The sequence below is a fragment of the Physcomitrium patens genome, chromosome 10 (assembly GCF_059467195.1).
Source record: "Physcomitrium patens ecotype Gransden chromosome 10, ASM5946719v1, whole genome shotgun sequence".
Classification (NCBI taxonomy): domain Eukaryota; kingdom Viridiplantae; phylum Streptophyta; class Bryopsida; order Funariales; family Funariaceae; genus Physcomitrium; species Physcomitrium patens.
In genome coordinates this window covers 4,809,451-4,829,210 of record NC_143419.1, presented here as the reverse complement: position 1 = coordinate 4,829,210, position 19,760 = coordinate 4,809,451, and the positions used below count along the sequence as shown (strand labels likewise).

The 19,760-nt window shown below is 37.5% G+C and overlaps 1 protein-coding gene and 1 long non-coding RNA gene across 6 annotated transcripts; both read right to left on the bottom strand.

Moving 5' to 3' along the window:
• Positions 1-259: 259 nt before the first annotated feature.
• On the bottom strand, positions 260-8,481 carry LOC112287646 (ABC transporter C family member 8). 5 transcript variants are annotated; one of them, XM_024530866.3, is made up of 17 exons: positions 7,722-8,481; positions 7,471-7,599; positions 6,174-7,314; positions 5,720-6,047; positions 5,215-5,478; positions 4,716-4,985; positions 4,236-4,556; positions 4,025-4,111; positions 3,105-3,758; positions 2,781-2,945; positions 2,364-2,658; positions 2,027-2,241; positions 1,819-1,920; positions 1,368-1,571; positions 1,084-1,147; positions 686-925; positions 260-516 (listed from the first exon to the last, which is right to left on the bottom strand). In XM_024530866.3, the coding sequence occupies exons 2-17, from the start codon at positions 7,490-7,492 to the stop codon at positions 410-412; spliced, it is 4,479 nt and encodes a 1,492-aa protein (XP_024386634.1). In that variant the 5' UTR covers positions 7,493-7,599; positions 7,722-8,481; the 3' UTR covers positions 260-409. The 5 variants fall into 5 exon arrangements, 4 of the variants coding, with proteins under 4 accessions (XP_024386634.1, XP_090109644.1, XP_024386632.1 ...); XM_090253518.1 differs by having other exon boundaries at positions 7,820-8,431; XM_024530864.3 differs by having other exon boundaries at positions 2,027-2,253; positions 7,722-8,388.
• Positions 8,482-14,607: 6,126 nt separating this feature from the next.
• Positions 14,608-16,490, bottom strand: LOC112287518 (uncharacterized). Its single transcript, XR_002971314.2, has 2 exons — positions 15,745-16,490; positions 14,608-15,509 (listed from the first exon to the last, which is right to left on the bottom strand). It is a non-coding gene; the product is annotated as an uncharacterized LOC112287518 (long non-coding RNA).
• Between the last annotated feature and the right edge of the window lie 3,270 nt (positions 16,491-19,760).

Below are 19,760 nucleotides of genomic sequence, written 5' to 3'. Positions count from 1 at the left end.
ATATTGGGTGGTTGGAATCGTGCTGTTCACCGTGGGAGCTCGATGAATCTAGTTGGGCTCACCGAGGTAATCAATAGCAGCTTCTTGTTTCTTCCCGTTCGAAGAAGTTTCTGTGACTGTTTGTTGAAGCTATGTGTCTACGTCTATCAACCAAATGTAAGTACTCCACGGCCAAGGAGCAGGATAAGCTGTACTTTCATGAAATAAGATATGACATGCTCGGAGAGATAGTTCCAAACATTTTCTCGCAAATGGGAAATAGTAGAACAGAGAAAATTATCAAAGAATATTAATTTGTTTCGATTACAAAATCATTGTTTCCAATCTCAAATTCTAAAATGGTATATTTGTAACAATGCCACCTAGGAGGTAGCCGAGAATAAAAGATCGTCCTATTTCTAATCGTCTCCTATTCCAAGCATTGGGTGGTTTTCCAGTATTCATTAACAAGTTTTAAAAAGAGTGAGTTAGGATTATCCAGTAGTCGAAGTGGGGTGTCGTATTCAGCCAATAACCCTACACAAACAAAACAAAACAAAAAACAAAAAACAAAAACGTTAAAAAGTAGAACGCGTTTTGAGTTGAGACATTAGAGTAAAGCACCAAAGAACACGTAAATATGCTATTCGGATTCAAAAAACCCACACGAAAATTGAATTCCATCATACTAGAATCGAAGACATACCCCCAGTGAGGACTAACACCATATCACTGTCAACGACGGTGGGAATGCGATGGGCCACTGTGACCACCGTGCAATCCTTAAAATCGTATCGTATCAGCTTCTGAATGGTAGCATCGGTGGTCGAGTCGATAGAAGCTGTGGCTTCGTCCAGGACGAGAATGCGGCAACGCTTCAGCAAAGCTCGGCCTAAACAGAACAGTTGTCTTTGTCCCACACTCCAGTTTCCGCCTTCATCCGTCACTGCAGTTGGAATTTCAAGCAAACGTGATCAGCAGCCATCTCTCTCTCTCTCTCTCTCTCTCTCTCTCTCTCTCGCAGCACAATTATCAATTCAAACTCCGGCATGATGTGCATATGAACATGGTGACTGCAAAGGGAGATGTTTAAGAAATCGATACCTGGAGCATCGAGCTTCTCAGGCATGAATCGAACAATATCTGCCAATTGGCATTTCTCCAATGCCTGTGAGGTTATCGAACATAGACCACTCTTAAGATCATGCTGAATAAATTCAATCTTGCCGAAAAAGTGGAGGTGCATTGAAACTCATTCTCTTAAATTCTAATTATTGCAGAAAAAGATGTTTGATTCAAGTATATTGAAACTATTGCCTCTTTTTCATGAAACCAAAAGAGAAATTGAGAGAATACTTAAAATGAGATGCCTGTCGTCCTGTACTTACCTCCCAAATTTGCTTATCCTCGTGCTCTTCAAGTGGGTCAAGATTGGAACGCACAGTTCCGCGGAAGAGAGTAGGCTCTTGTGGAATGATACCCAAACGAGATCGCAAGTCACGGAGGCCAATGGAAGTAATGTCAAGCCCATCGATCAGAATGCGCCCTCCCGCAGGCTCCACCAGGCGGAACAAAGCACTAATCAGAGTGGTCTGTCGCAACCACATATTAGTTTTCAGTGAAGGTCGCAGCCCATTGATGTAACCCATGCTACAGACAATTGTGAATTGCACCCAGTTCTCCGCATTCAATTAGAAACAAATACTAATTGCTTCTGATGAGAAGCTAGAGCATTTATCTTTATCACAGTGGTCTCAATTCCACTCATCTTCATCACGTTAGCCACCGGCTGTGAAATTTGTTTTTTTCATAAAATAAAAATGTAAATAAACGGTATACCTTCCCTGAGCCGGTTCGACCAACAATGCCTACTCGCTGTCCTCCTTCAAATGTACAAGTGATGCCTTTCAAAACGAGAGGAGCTCCAGTCCTATATCGGATCTACAAAAATAAACAGCAAATTATGAACGTCACGGCCAGTTCAAACTCCACAATATCAATTTAGATATAAGCCGGGACTTATGGAGAGCATTGGAGTGTAACAAACCATCAGGTTCTGAAGCTCCACTTTGCCTTGAGTTGGCCACTGGGTCGACGGACGATTCTCTTTAATGATAGCTGGAGCCTCGCTCTCAATCGTCATGTACTGCCGAATGCGCTCCACCGAAACTATCTGGTTTGCTAACTGGCAAACATACTGAATGAAGAAAACTAAGACACCATTTAATGTCAAACCGTATACAAGTGACAATCCGGCAAATCCTGCACAAGCAACTGAGTTGATCATTCAGTAGGGATTGTGAGTTTGATAAAGGAAATTTTCGACTTGCTAACAAAATAAATTATTGAATGTTTATGTTACAATGAAATCTACTAAGGCTTACCACCATCAATGCTATCAGCGGGAAGGACAATCATGAAAAAAGCAGAGGCTGCCAGGATAATAGCGCACAAGGTCTCCAACCGCAGCACAAGCCACTCGTAGGCAATGAAGGTATGAAAGTAGAGGCTTGCATCAATATCAACTAGTTGCAGATTCTTTTTTTCGAACTTGGGGATTTTCTCAAATGCTCGGATCGTCATTGCACCGCTGATTGTTGCAGCGAAGTTGTTCACGATTGGAGCTTTTGTGGTTCCGTTCATTCGCATCAATTCACGAGCTGAGGTCAAGTAGTATCTCTGCAAACACACACACACAGGGGAAGGGAAATGAATCAAGACATTAACACAACTAGACAGTACCAGGAACGAATAGGGATAAAATAAAAAGGTCGAATCAGGAAGAAGTAATAGATTATTACCTGCAGCCATCTGACAACAAGGAGCAACGGAAGAACGACGATAAGCACTTGATACGTGACGAGGCTGATAATGGCGATCACACCCGCAATTTCGAGGCCAATTTGGGAGACGAATCCGAATGCAAGGGGAACATCCACATCCAGCAAGGTCATGTCATTTGATAACTGCCAAAACAATCAAAACTGTTATTGCCCAGTTCATATTTCGAATTGTTAATATCAGTCCTTCGCAGGACAGCTTAAGATACACGTCTTAAGCCTTTCACTTGTGCGACAAGTCTCTCTAGAGACCCCTACACACAGAGAGCAAGACACGCAGCTTACTCTGCTCAGAATTCTTCCCGTGGGCGTTGAATCAAAGAACAACATAGGGGCTCGGAATAACGAATCTATCAATTGATGGAAGAAGTTCGTTGAGGCTTGCAAGCCGAGGTAGACACTAAACCGCGACCTCATGAAGACGAAAATTCCACTACCGATGAACAGGCTCGCGTAGACGCCGATCAGCATAGCATCGCCTGTTTCGGGGTCGTTTACTTTGGTTGCCATCCACAGGTTTGCCGACATTTGGCCTATCACAAAAAGAGCTTGGGTGATGATCCCCCCCCAAAACATCAACCAGCCCCGGGCCACGCGGACATACTCAAGATAAATGAACCAGCCCTGGTCGCCAACCTCCCGCTCCTCCTGGCGCGTCAATTGGGTCGCAGGAGCTCCCATTGCAGGCACAATTTCTCTTCGACTCCCTCTCCTTGACCTCGCCAAGCTTAAATTTCGCAGCATAGTCTCGCCGTTGATCTCCGACCCATTGAGCACTGGTTCAACGATCCCCGCTAATTCTTGCTTCTTCTCTACTTCGTGTTGGTTGACGGTGCTCATAGCGTCTTCATGTGCGTTTACGAGATCCCTGAACCCAAGGCCTTCATCGAGAAGGGCGTCATAAGTTCCTGATTGTGCTATTGCTCCTCTTTCCATCACCTTGAGAAAAGCAATCAACCACAATAGACTGAGTACGTAAATGCGTCGATTCCGGGACTGTGGCTCTATTCAGAAACCTAATCTTCATTCTTTCAAAGTTTCAATTATCGGTTCTAGGTATTGGTTTCATAGTAGCCAAGCAAAGTAGCGACTGCTGCTAGCACAATGCAGAAATGAGAGAGAGAGAGAGAGAGAGAGAGAGAGCATTGAAATCCTCAGCTGGGCAAAGGATTTTATTCCTCTCACACTTTGGATCCACGGCGTACCAGAATGAGGTCGACAGAGTGGAGAAATTCCACTTGATGTGTGACTAATATGACGGTTTTTTCTTTCAGGGCACCCATCACACAGTCCTGCGCATAAATTCGGGGATCTTTGATAAGAATGCCGCAAGCTTTGGAGTGTAAATGTCGAACTCAGTGACTATATCAGAAAAATGTATCAGACACAGAAGAACTTGTCGGGAGAGAAGTTTGCCTTGAAGAGCTTGGCAGCCGTGTGTGCATCCAGGGCACTGAAAGGGTCGTCCAGCAAGTAAATGTCAGCATCTGCGTACATGGCCCTAGCCAGTTGGATTCGTTGCTTCTGGCCTCCACTCATATTAATCCCCCTTTCGCCTATCTCCGTCAGGTCCCCAAAAAGAAACGTTGCTATATCTTGGTCCAGTGCACACGATTTCAGGATAGAATCATAGCGAGTGTAGTTCATTGGAAGCCCAAAGAGAATATTATCCCGGACGGTGCCTCCTTGGATCCAAGGTGATTGGGCTACATATGCCAGCTTCCCTGACACCATTATCTACAAGTAAACAAACAACCAAACAAACCCACAAGAAGGTGAATAGAAGGATTACATCCAAAACTCAGTTTCTTGGTTGATTGTTCTGTCTTTGTTCACGCGGTTCATTAAACTATGTTGAAGATTTTGTGGATTCAAGGAGATGATTGATCCACTCACTCTGCCAGAGACTTTCGGAATCTCTCCGAGTATGGAATACAATAGTGTCGACTTCCCTGATCCGACTGCTCCACAAACCGCTACATGGCCACCTTTCTTGACGTCAAGGTTGATACCACGCAGCGTTGGCTTGATCCTCTCTTGTGGTTGCCAGCTGAGGGCTGCATCACGCATCTCAATGGCACGGTCGGCATTTTCTTCACGCTCCACGCAACTGTCAAGCTCGTCATCTTTCAGAAACCTCTCGATCCGACCAAGTGATACTTCAACCTGCAAAAGAAACACGTTGTTTTGTTAATGTTGCGCAACATGCAAATGTACCAACTCTGTAAGAGCACACTGCCATCAACACGAGTTTGGAGAGTTCATAAAATTTGCGTGTCCGACTTTTGAAATTATCTGAGCTAGTTTTACCTCCCGAGAAGCAATGAAAAGAGAGATATAATAATAACAATAAAAATAATAATTACAACATTAGTGAAGAGAATTGAAAGCATGCCTGTATGACAATCGCAAGAAGCTCTGGAACCAGGCGAATAGGTTCCTGGACGATTCGGAAGGCAGAGAGGGAGGTGAAGACTATGGCAGGGGTGAGGTGGTGGCCCAGGAGAACGTAGGCAGCAAATGTTATCGATGAAACAAGCACAGGCGTCATCCAATACAGGATTGTACCTAGAGAGCGTCTCAAGTTTGATTTTTGGAGCCAGATAAACTCATTCTCACGGAGCTTCATCATCTTTGCTTTGAACTTTTCCTCCCATCCCTACACACACGCATCGAAAGTATGAGCCTCAGATGGTATGAGACCGGTGAAGATGCCAGGCTCTGTACACTTCTTAATGAAGCAACGCAATCAGAAGAGAAATGCATGATCTGAACAAGCGTTTTTCGTAGACATGAACGTTATTTGTCTGTGGGCTTATGTGAGCATACAGAAAGTAATTGCGGGTTTTAATCAGCGCTCTCTGGAAAACATAAGACGATGTCAGGAGTCCCAAAGCAACCTGGAGTTTGATGATTTTGATGCTGTTGAGTATCTCACTCGAGGCTCGGACACGCTCATCTTGAGCACCCATTAACTTGACTTGAAATATTTGTAGAGCTCGTGCCAGGGGAAAGTTGATCAGCATTGTGAGGGAGATCAATGCCAACCCTGCAAAGGTGGCCCAGCCCAGAGTGGAGAAGAGGATGGAAGACGAAATCAAAAGTTGAAGCGGTACAATGGTGATTTGATGGAAGTACCAGGGAAACTCTCCCAGCCTGTAGCAATCCACCGACATGTAATTCACGATCTCACCAGCCGCATGCCTTGCCCGACCCGCATTAGATAACCTGAGTCCATTCATCAAATCAACCAACCTTTGGTCAATCTAGCCTCACATTCGAATCCGAATGAACTCACGAATCAAGCATTGGAATGCCAATTTTTGTAGCTGGGAATTTTGCAATCTAACTTACCTGAGCTGCTTTTGATAGATGGCAGCCATGAGGCCCGAACGTAGCTTCATGCCCACTGTCTTTCCTCCCGCATACCAGTGCCGTTGGAAAACAGACTCCAAAATCTTGGATACAAACAGAGCTGCCACAAGAGTGTAGCCTTCATACTGAAACAGCCGCTCTCCACTTTCGTATTTGATGAAGCGCTGCAAGATCAGGGGTCCGAAAACAAGCATTACGCACTTCCCGATTGCTAAGAGACCATTCACTGCCATTGGCTTCCAATACACAGTCGCTATCGCTCTGAACACGGACTGCTCCTTCTCCGGGCGATTTTCCTTCTGAGCCTCCCATGCTTGAAGAAACTTGTGCACGGCAGTTTCTGCGTGGAGATCATCGCTCAAATCTGGGACGTCATCCAAATCCAAGGGGCGCTTGTTCCCGAGGGCAAGCAAAGGGTTCAACCAACTGAAGACTAAAGCACTGAAAGGGCTTTTGGTTGCGTAGAAAGGGCTTTTGGTTGCGTAGACTGTCTTTTCGGAGGTACTGTTTTCTCTTGCTGTTCCGTTTGCAGTATCATTGAGCAGAGGCTTGTTGATGTCATCCTGTTGGTACTCTCCATCTGCCGCCGTAAATCTCGCTTCCCTTGCGGCGCATACCAGGAGAAGAAAAGCCACCGGCCAATCGGCAATTGCGATGTAGAGCTCTGATGAGGGCGCGATGGCGCCATTGTAGAGGTCAATGAGAGAGAAAACTCTCGCTAGAGTAATGAGAATAAACGTCAGTACCCACCACACGCACACCACCTTCTTCATTGGATTGCGGAGCTTGATACTCAAGGAAACGGCAATCACGATCCAAGCCAGCGCTTGCACCAAAAAAGAAACTGGGTCGAGTGGATCTTCTCCAAGAGGTGCCCTGAGGTACTGATATCCCCCAAGCGCAGCATTTGCCAATCCAAGGAGCAAAGAGAGAACAGAGGTGACATTGTACAACGCGCAGCGCATCTCGAAAATTGACAGCAGTTGGGCTCCAGCTACTGCTCCGTGGGGAGTTCTCATAGATGTCGCGAGGAGGACAAGGAAGGTGATGAGGAGGAGAAGCTGGCCATAGCACACAAAGACGTGCTGGAAACTCTTTGATGAGAACTCAAAATGTAATCCTGAGAGCGATGCACGTTGAGTCAATTAAACGATCCCGTTCACCCGAGGGATCTACAAACAAACAAACAAACAAACAAACAAAAAAATTGCGCAAACTGTTCTCTATCAAAAATAGCTCTATTCAAACGTCTGAAGAACCTGAATATTCCTCTCACCTCCAACTCGATAAGGTGCCATAGCTGACACACTCTCCACAAAAATTCCTCCCCCGTGCACCCAGCTAAAAGAATACTTCCCAATTCACAAGTGGAAATGTGAGGCAACCACCATGACTGTAGCACAGTCTGCATGAAAAGAATTCCCACAAATGGTCAGATTATAACAAAAACATCGATACTGATGGAAACAAAACACTGATTCACACAACCGTGGGCGTGATCACTTGGATAAGTGGAAAGTTCGGTACCCGGCCAGAGACTCTTGAAGCAGAAAGAAATGCACAATTTAACTAGTTCATCGCAAGAGCGAGATTGGAAAAACTTCAGATGGTTGTTGATCGAACACCTCAACTGAAGGGATCCTCACACAGGTCTCCCAGGAAACTGTGCTTCGAGAATGGAGAGGCCCTCAGCGGGTGACGGAACCTCGTAGTCCGACACAGAAGAGGCTTTTACCCGAAATAATATACCATACAGATAGTTCCAATTAACGAGATCGCATCAAGGGACTAAACCCGCTGCAGAAAACCTTTTGAACAAGCTTCACGCATGAGCACTCCGAATCCGCCACCGCAGCAGCCCACGTTGCTCATGCTTCATGAAAAATTGCCCCGAAAGCTGTAAAATTCCCCATTGTCGTGTCTAGGGCACACTCTCTCAATCGCACGGAAATTACAAAGAAATCGAAAAGGTGAATTAGCGTCTATCATGGCCGTGTCGCCAGGACAGACCCAGCTGGCAACTCCGCTTGCTCCTTCAGGTCGGACTTCAGCGTTCAGTTCTCAAGCATCCATAGTCTGCAAACTCATCAATGCCGTCTGAAGCGAGATGCTTCACCCACAGAACCACGTGCTATCGAGTACTGCTACAGTCGACGAGCCGCATTGAGCCGCATCTCCGCGCTGCTGGTAGACCTTCAGCCCGGAGCCCACCCACCCACAAGCCCTCACAAACGTTTTTGAAACGATCCCGCGACAATCTGGCTGCAATTTCGTGCTTATCATTGCAAACTTCGAGCATTAAAAAAGACCCTGGCGCATTCACACAATAAGTGTCATTTCCGAATTCGTGGATGTACCCACTTACGGTTAATCCGCCGGATCCCGTGCGGGCTCGCGACAGCTTCGCTAATTCGAGCTAGTCTACTACCCTGCAAACCCGTTCTCATGATTCGAGCTAAGCAGTGGGTGACGTCGTTACTCTGCGTCACCGCTTCGACTGCCGCCGTCATTCTGCGACTGTTCGCGGCATGGCGGCGCTGCAGTTGATGCATGGATGGATGAATCGTGGATGTTTAATTAATCTATAATTAGTAGATGAATTATAGGGCTGGAGCTGCTTTAGTGAGTGTGGAGTCTGTGAGGCCAACAAGTCCCTTCTCCCTTCACTTTCTTTCAATTGGTTTCATTTTGTTTTTCTACCTTTTATATATTTCTTTCTTTGCTTTTAATTTTAAATTTTTTAATTTTTTAGTGATACTTTTTGTTGCATCATTAAAACAAATATCTTCTTTTGAACTTATATGTCTTGTTGTTTAACATGATTGGCTCATATGATGTGCAAAGTGTGGCACATTGGCATTGTGGAAATTGAAAAGCTGATTCAGGCAAAGAGTAAAGAATAAAAATAAAAATAAATTCTTATTAATCATCTGCAAAAATCATGCATATGATTAAGTTTATTTTGCATCTACTTTACATATAGTATTTTACAAGATGCAAAGATTCAATGAGGAAAGGGACCATAGAGGATAAATTGTGGACATCATATATTGCTTTATTGTGTCCTTGTAATCAGCATTTCTTTGAGTGTGAAAATATTTATGTTGGTTATTTTAGTATTTTGAATGATGCCGTGAACAAAGAATATCATTATTGAAGAGCTTAGAATAATTTAGCAGTGGATTCTACATTTTCCTTTTAACACAACAAGTTAACTTCTTGTGCCAACCTTGAAAATTTTAAACCCCATTGTGTTTAAAATGTGTCTTTTTGAGTTCGCTTCACATTCATGTCTACAAATGTATCAACACTCACACACCCATGTATATATGTGTGTGTGTGTGTGTGTGTATATATATATATATATATATCACTATTATGTTTGATATGGTTGTAGGTTTCAAATTTTGTAGACATTAAAGTATTCTTAGGAAAACTCAAACCTAAAGAATTAGAATAGTTTGAAATCAAGAAAAGAAAATGAATGTATTGGTCAATGCTTTGTGGTTTTTGAACTGTAATTTTTTTTGGAGGTAGTTAGAAAGTTCTACATTTTACACTTACATTTTATGAATATGATGCTGAAAAGCATGCATTAATTTATGCATTATCTTATTAATCACATGATTTATGAGATTCCACTATTAAAAGCATTATTTTTTTCTTTTCAATTTAATTTTAAATGAAGCAATTTAAATTCACAACTTCTACTTAACGAGCTCTACAATTTAGTGAGCACTACCCAATGCAAGTTTTTGTGCTGTATATAGAAGTTCAATAGTAGGATGAATGGAAAAATAAAATTAGAATTTGTCAGCCAACTTGCCACACTCATCAGGGATTAGCATTGTGTAAAATTTAAAAATATATGTATAAACATATATACAAGTACCTTGAGTTAGGATTCCTACTGATGTAAAGTTCACAACAAGCAACTAGACTCTGGTCTTAGCTAAATACTACTTACTCTTGAGTCTCTTTGACTAATATTTCAAACCTCAATTGCATCCATGGGAAATTTGTTAATTCAAACAGGATTGTGAAAAAATTTGCCAATTATAATTCCCAGTTACTTCTCAAACAAGAAAATTCAAAAATTAGACTGTATACTTTTTATTTCACGTTTTTATTATTTTTATTTTAAACCTGTAGGTTCTGAGTTGAATCCCCACGTTTGAAATCACTCACAATGTTGGCAAAAATTCTAAATGCATTGCTTAGAACCAACGCTAAAACCCCACATACAACTCACATTAAAATAAAAAAGTAAAAGGTAAAAATGGAAAAAAGAAAAAGGGAAAAGGAAATAGTAAATCTGCAGGTTGTGAGTTGAATCCCCACGTTTACGATCACTCACAATGTTGACATTTTGCGTAACAACCAAAGTTTGAAACTCTTGCAAAAGTCGATGATGGATGGATGAAAAAGTCGATAGGAGAGGAAGAATCTACGAGTTCACCTCCCACTTTTTCCTTTTCCTGTTACTTTAATCCTTTATTCTCCTCTGCCTTTATCCTTTTCGCTCCAACAGAAGTGCTTTGTCAGCGAAGGCCACAAACAGATGAAACTTTAAAGTGACGTAGGAGGGCCGTGTCAAGGTCCATCACTGTCCAGGGCGGGTCCCTCCGTTACACAACTTGTGCATGCAGGGCCGTCCCATCCCGGTATAGACTGCCCCTCCCATCCCCGTCATATTACATGGCCTCTACCGCTCCGTCCATCCGAAGCTCCCTTGCTGGATAAGGAAGGCCCCATTCACCAGCTCAGGACCTCGCCCTCTCGATAACTGGACGAAATGGATGAATGAATAAATGCACGATATGTGTGTTTACTAAATGGATGAATTCATGGATGGATGGTGTGTTTCGCTTCGCGCTACGGAGAATGAGAGGAATGGTGGTGGGACACGGCCGACACTGTAGCGGGGCGAGGCTACCAGCCACGACTGTATGTATCTCCACCTCGACCCCCGCTATATGCGCTTGTATCACTACCGAACTCCACCAAACCCCTCCTCCTTTTACTTGCGCTTCCAATGGCTGTGTTTGATTTCCTTGCTTTGTCCAAGAGGGAAAACCCTTTTTCCATATCTTTCCGTATAATAGCATCTACAGTATCTTTCGGTTTTATGGTATCAACAGTGTCATTGAGGAGGCTTTTCTGAAATAATGGCAGGAGCCACAATTGAAACCTCCGGGAACTGAATACCTCTTACATACATACATACATACATACATAAATAAATAAATACATAACTTGTGGTGTGGTATATGACGCGTAGCTCGCCATCTCTATTTTTCTTTTGGTGTTCCTTGTAGTATTAATGTGGACTATAACCAGTTGTGATTGGTATATTTACAGAGGTTCAAAAGAGGTGGCTTGTGGATAAGGGTTTAGTGAATGATTTTAAGTTGTCAGAAGTCCATTTGTGAACACAGTGACCTGTTTCATAATATGCAAACTTAATAGTCTGATTCTTATTGGATCCAATCTTTTGACTAAATGCTCTCGCTTATTTTGTGGGGTTGTTGCGAATCAGCATTGGATTTTGTTTATGCGTCTATATTTGTGGCACTTTATGGTGACCATCCATTAAAAGGCTTGAAAGTGCTTGTTTGCTTTAATCTATTCTATTTTATTTTATTTTTATGTCAAAAAGAAACCTTATCGTTTCTGTGGGATACAAATGATCCACATGTTGCCTTCTGAGTTGACAAGCCCAAAGTGAAAATAAAGTCAGAAGAAGTTTGTGAAGGACTCACCATAACATGTTTGTTTGAAGTTGTGGTGCAGTTTTGTCTCTTTTTTAAAGCTTTTAATATGAGGTTGATTTGAAAGAGATGTGCATCAATCCCTTCCCTTTATATCAAACTAAAAACAAAAAAAATGTTCTTTTAAAATCTTTTATTAGTTACAATATTTTCAATTTTGTATAGTATTATTATTATTATTATAGATTAATTATAGCATTTTTTCCAGAATTACAAAAAAATAATGCTGATTTGTACATATTGGTTTTGAAAGACAAAGAATGGGTATCAAACCATTAAACGAAATCAAAAGCTTCATTGCAAGAGAAGGTTTACAATATGATTATTATTTTGAATTTTTATTTTAATTTTTATATTTATATTTTTGGTATTTTATGGTTTTATAAGAAAAGTAAATTTATTTTGAAAAAGTTTGACTTTAAATGAAAAATTATAACTTTAAACACTAGAAAGTCATTTAAATATAATTCTTCTTAATGATGAACCTAAAAAACTAATAAGTTGAAAATATGATCAATAAATTTCTTTTACCGTATATTTCAAAATACTTGTATAAACATTTTTTTCTCTAAGATATATATAAATATATATAATTTAAAAATAGTATACATAAATGAATATTTTATAAACCTTTAATTAACTGAATTTACTAATTGATTTTAACTAAATACAAATTTGTGTTTATAATCAATATCACTTGAAAAATAATCACTGAAAATGGAGCATGAAAGGAATATATTTTTTCAAAAATTATTTAAAATGAATCATAATGGATTCAATTGAAAAAATCTAGAAGCTTTGTAAAATTGATTCTATTAAGTTTGCAAAAAAATATATAAATATATTTAAATCAAAAAGTGAATATAATATCTAATGATTTATAATTTAATACATTTATTAAAGTACAAGATTACACACACACACACACACATATATATATATATATATATAAGAGTTATTGTCCATGAAATTTGGACTTCCATTGTATTTTAAGAGATCAATTTTAATAGTTATTAGAAACATTCTTAAGTGCAAACTTAGTAAAACATTATTTATTTATTTGTATGGCTTTTATGGCATCAAAATTTGATTTGATTTTTTTTTTGTAGATTAAAGCTCTAAAATTCTACTTAGAAGACACATTTTTCTACCAATAGTATACAAAATGTGAATAGTATTGGTCACTAAAGTATTTCTTGTTAGTTGACTTAAATATAAAATTATCCACCTACAATGTTTTAGATGAAAAAATGCCACCTATATATATATATATATATATGTATATACATATTCCAGAAAACTTTGTTGATAAGTTTTTTTTTCTTCTTTTTTTCTTTTAAAATAAAAATAAAAAACTAAATTAGAATGCTAAGATTATAAACTAAAAAAAGGTCAAAATTTAGCAGATTAATTGTAAACTCATATAATGTTTTTTCACTTGGAATAAATCGTGTAAAATAAATTTATCTATCTTGTATGGATATTAAGAAAACATGCAAAATTGTTGCTGTTGTTGTCATTGTTTTCATCAAATCGTTTGTATTCTAATGTATTGAATCACTTTGTAGTCTTTTCTTTTCTTTCTTTTTTCTTTTTTTGATTACAATTCTCAAGTTTGTTATTAGTATACTTTGTTGGTATATGCATGTTCAAAATCTTACGTTGAATATTCTTGTTAGCTTACCACAATTTGTTAACTTACCAGAATAAAAAAAAATATTTAAAAAAAAAAAAAAAAAAAAAATCTTAGATACACATTGCTACAACAATAATATAAAGCTAGAATAGACTGCAAATATTATACTGCACTTCAACATTTCATTTCCAGTAAGATTTCTGTCTTTTTCTGATTCAGAGATCCTTATATTAGTTATTTTTATTTTATTGTTACTACTTGGATTTGATTTAGAATAACAATTTATCATAAATTCTATGCATCAATCCATAAAAGAAATAATTATAAAAATAAAAACATATTATGCTAAAAGTTATTGAATAGTTTAGGATAAATTTTTAATTTCCACAAACCGATCAATCATAAATATAAAGTTTTAATTAAATTAAATATAAAGTTTTAATTAAATTAAATATAAAATTTTAATTAAATAATAAATTTAATTTAATTTATTATTTTTGCTTTTTAAGAATAATGTTCTAATTCCAAATCCAATGTGAATAAGATGAAAATAACTAATAGAAAATATAAAATAATCACTTTGTAATAAGATGTTACAAACTAGTTCTGTATGAATACCAAAACTGTGAGCACAGTAATGAAGTGTTTAAAGTTGCATAATTCGTAATTTGAAGTCTTCATATGACATTAAAGCACGTGGGAAATTGTCACATCAATGTGAAATTGATATTCAAAGTAGACAGGAATTCACTTTAACGTCACAATCATATCACGATTTTCTAACTAATTGTGGAATCAATGAAATGTTGAATGAAAATATCTTTGATTTCTGCAAGTTATGGTTTGTTCTTTGCAATAAAACATCTGACAATTTGTGCTTAGATGTGCATGTTCATGCAGTAAAAATATGTCGACTTCAGATTTCTAAAAGAATTAGTTTGGAATTGTTCAAAGAAATTCTAAGAAGATATAAGCTGAAATACAAATATGGACATACAATTGATAATTTTTAGAAAACACTTTTAAATATAACTGGCATTTCATGCGTAACGAAAAGGTACACCAAAATTGATACAAATCCAGAAAACAGTTAAGGAATTAATCAACATGTTGAACAGAGATTTTGGAAGAGAATTGGTCGAAACCCTAAACCTCTGCATAAACACTCGTCATTGACGGTGGATCCTGAAGTCAGAGTGGATTTGACACAATTAATGGCATTCTGCATAGTTTTCCTGGAGGAAGAGGGAGTGGCTCATGGTGTGGAATTCTTCTGAATGGAAACAGTTTAGAATCGAGGATCGTGTTTGGAACTTCTCAGTCGACTATGAATTGAAGTTGTAGAAGAGATGATTTTAGGATGTATCTAATCATCGATGATACGAGCAGTGAAGACTTGACTAGAGAATGTGAGGCTTATGGACTTGCAGCAAGCCATGGCTGCCGGAAGCGCAAAGCATGTTGCCATGAGAGATTTAAGGGTCAAAAGGGGTCTCGTGCCACATGAGAAAGATATGGTAGCTCTCTTCGAGAAAAAGGCTTAGTTCATAGCGGTCCAGCATAACACCATTGTTGGAATCCAAATGAAGTGGTACCTCTTTAAGATTCTGTTTCTCTCACTATGGAGGAGCCGCATGTCAGGCTTGCCATGGCCCAGCATTTGCATAAAGGTGTAATCGCTCGGTTCAGGAGAGGGAGATCGTCGCACACACATGCGAAGGTATGGACGAACACTTTCCCAAACCATCTTGACTTAAGGAGTTGCCTTAATCGGTTTTTATTCTCTGGTGACACTGTGTTCATCCAATTATAGTCCTGATTTTCACACCAAAGCCATGGGATTCCCGAAATCGCTCTCAGAATAGGCCGTCCGTGTTCATCTGGCATGATCCACCACTAGCACGCGATCTGTGAGAAGCATGCACACGAAAATCCACTGTCAGCAATCCAAACCCTAAAACAAGCCACCCGGACCTCCTCCTCTGAACTGTGATGCCATCCTGAGTTTCACAGTATTCAGTGCACACTTCCAGCGGCGATCCTCCTGCATCTGAAGCTTGGTGATTTATGAAGATGATGGGGATTAAGTCGCTTCAAAACAAATTCATGTAGCACAAACGGTCGTAGTTAAGCATGCTCTCACCTTGGCTGCACTGCTTATTAGTGCAAGAGAATACAAGGTCAAACTACCTCGATGCCCACCAAGTGCCCACAAAGTGCCCACAAAGTGCCCACCAAGTGCCCACCAAGATGCCCACCAAATGCCTCACATAATCTCCAATGTAGACGTCGCCAATCTGATTCTAAGGTCCGGAATCAGTCTATGGGGCCCACAACGTCGTTCCCAACTATCCAACAACCTGCCATCTCTGGGGGTAGCGAAAGATGGGATCGGAGAATGGCAGTCGGCGAGAAATCAGGCGGGCTACTCACAATCCTATTCACCCGAGTCGACCCGACCCGACCCCGACCCAAGTGTCAGTGAGGAACGATGCACGTCAAATCTGAACCTGGAAATCGATGCTGGTCATCACGAATCAGTCAACATCTCACACCTTTGTAGGGGGGGTGAAACACTGCACATCAAGTAAGCAACTCCGTGTCAATCAATCACACTTGGGTTCAAAGGCGCCTGAGAAAGCAACGCCGACTCCCGTCAGTCACGATCCTACGCACCCACCCCAACTGCCACGCTTTCCGTGTGGCAGGTTCGTATGCACCCACCCAGCACTCTTCCCATGATCGGAAAGGGGGGTCTTCATTCACCAGAAACTCCACTGCACTCCCACTCCTTCACAGACACTCCCACTTCCAACTCTACTCTGACATTCTTGCTGTGTGTGTGTGTGTGAGTGTGTCTTGTTGTTCTTATTGTTGTGTGTGTCTGCTTTGTTTGTTTGTGTGGTTGATTGTTTGTTTGTTTTCCCTTTGGTTTTCATTTATCTGTTGCACCAGCTTCTAATTTCTTCGGTGACAATGCCGATGTTAGGATGGAGCACCGTTTCATTTGGTCAACCATCAACAAAGTCGAGATTGTTCATGGGTTTTGTAGATCTTACAGAAAAAAACGGGGTGTGTATTTTAACACACACAGAAAAATATGTACGTATAAATGTATAGATACGTACTAATATTGGGTCTTTGTCTTGGAAATAATGTGTTGTTTTTTTTGAACTATTTTTTGTTCTTTTTTTTATTTTATTTTCCAGATAGTACTAGCTTATTTATAGAATTTATAATTTAAAGAATGAAATAGATATATGTTCATAAAAAAAATAACATACCTTAAAAAATTGACACATATATTACATCATGAATTGATACATATATTAATGTTTGCTTGTTTTCTTTTTTAAATGTAGTGAGTTTTTAAAGTGACATCCCAATTTTATTTATGCTACACCTCACTTCATGATTCATTCCATACATGTCCATTGTCTCTGATCTCACTTTCAACTCTCGTCCCTTGTCCCTTGTCCTCAACCTTATTCTCAATCCATGTCCCTTGACCCCATTGCCAACCTTTGTCTTCCATTGTTATATTACGTTCTTGCTTGAGAATGCATCAAGCACCTAGCTATAGAAGATAAGTAAAAATACAAAAACAATTCCACTAAGTCTAATAGAGTCTTAAATAAACTTTAAGTAATCTTTAATAATCCTAATCAAACTTTAATCAATCCAAAATAAATTTAAAAGAAGTTACAAAAGAAACACAAAGAAGTCATAAATTAATATTTAAAAAAAATAACAAAGAAATCTTAAAGAAATATAAAAATATACCTTTAAAGAAATAACAACAATCTTAAAGAAATACTAGAAATAAAAAAATTTAAAGAAATAACAAAAAATCCTAAAGAAATGCTAAAAATATAAATTCTAAATAAATCTTAATCAAATCTTAATTTATTCCTAACTAAAATCTAAATGAACCTTAACCAAATTCTATATCAAACCCTAATTAAAATTGTAATGAATCTTAACCAAATCCTAGGCCAATCCCCTATAAACCTTTAAACCCTAACCAAATCTGAGACAAATCCTATTCAAATCTAAGATCCTAAATAAATCTTAATAAATCCTTAATTAAATCTTAAATCTTCAAGAAATTCTTAACAAATCCTACAACAGATTAAATATTCAATAATCAATGATTGAACTATTGATTTTGACTCAAAATTTGCATATCTTACAACAATTAAGTTAGCAACAAGCACAAAATAAATTTGAAGAAGATTGTATATACCAAATAGATGATAATTTTAAAATTCTACTTGGAGGTTAGCCAACTTTCTTTTCTAACCTTGATATTAATATTCTTGAGCCACAATCTCTTAATTTCACCATTCAATTTCCTCCAAAATTTTTAAAATTGTTGAAAATCAAGCTAGCTACCTTTGAGAAAAATTGTATTTCAATCCAACTAGTAGATTGACAAGTGTCTTAGAAATCTTTATTGGTCCTCTGAACCTCATTTTTTAAGACCATAATCCTTAAAAACATTGATACGCTTCAATCTAATTGCTTGATTGACCTTAAGTTTCTCACACACATTAACAAGTACAACAAAAAACCTCCAAATTTTCACATGTCAACATGCTACAAAAATCACAAAATCTTAAAATTTGTAAATTTGCTTTTATTTCTCAAAATCTAAATCCACCAAATATATTACTAAATTTAAAAATCTTTCAAAATTTCAATATTAATCCAAATGATATGAAACCAACACTTAAAATTTTTTCCTAAAGTTTGCTCTCAAATCCCACTCTTTTATTTTTTAAAAAATAGAACTATATGATTTTTTTTGAGAGTTTCTTTAATAAAATTAAGAAAAATAATGAAAATAAGTCACAAATATAAATAAGTTACATTTTATGGTTTGATTTAAAATTTTATTTTGAAATATAAAACAAATAATTTTTTTTCTTATAACTAAGTATACACTTAATTTTTTTTTGGTAAAATTAATATTATTATCATCATTTCTAATTCTATTATCTTTCAAATTCTTTTATTACAACTATTATTAATATCTAAATTATCTTTTTGTTACATGCAAAATTCATTTATTATTTTATTTGTTCAAAAAACTCAAAACTTAAGTCAAGGCTGGAAATAAGGAAGGAAGGGAGGGGATGAAGGAGAAGCCAAGGTGGAGTGAGGACAAAGTGGGATTGGGTTGGGAATAAGGGACAAGAGATAGAAACAAGGAATGGAAACTAAGAACAAGTTGTTAAAGTTACATCTCGATTTTGTTAATGCCACATCCCTCTCCTTCCTCCTTCCTCCCTTCTTTCTACCTCATGATTCATTATGTACCTTTTACTTGTCTCCAATTTTGTCCTTAGCCCTTGTCCCTCATTCCTAGTCCTCCTTCCCATCTTCCACCCCTTTCTATTTACATAACACACCATAATTTTAAATGCTTTTATGTCTTTGTAATATTAAAAATAAATTAGAACTATAATAAATTTTGCATAGTTTTTATCTAATCACTTATCTTTTATCATGTTTACTTTTAAATAAAATAAAATATAAAATATTATTCAAGACTTTAATTATACATATATACATACATATATACATATACATTAAAGTTTCATTTGAGTAATTTTTAAAATAACAAATGTTTTTTATTGCATCAATTTTTTTTTATTCAATATTAGAAAAATGTATTACCAAATTTTGTATTTTAAAGATGTTTGGTAATTAAAAATGAGATAAGATTGTATTTGTAATTTTTAAGATAAAATTATCTAAAAAAATAAAATCATAAATAAAAACTAAATTATCAAAATCTCAAAATTTTAAAAAAAGGAGCACTACTACTAATAAAAAAAATATCAGAATATTTTTTTTAATATTTTCATTATTTTTAATACTTAAATTTAATTTATTTTTATAATTTTACAATATTTCTTTTTATAATTTGCATAATCTTTAGACATGATAAAAAAATATACCATTTTTATTAAATAATTTACTATTACAAAATAAAATTTTGTAATATGAAGTTGATTTTTAGTATAATTTATTAAAGGATATAAAATAAATAAATAAAGAATAAATAATTGTTAGAAAAATCTTTATGGTAAAAAAATTGGATTATTTGCTCAATAAAAAATAATGAAATAATTTAAATATTTTTAATTATTT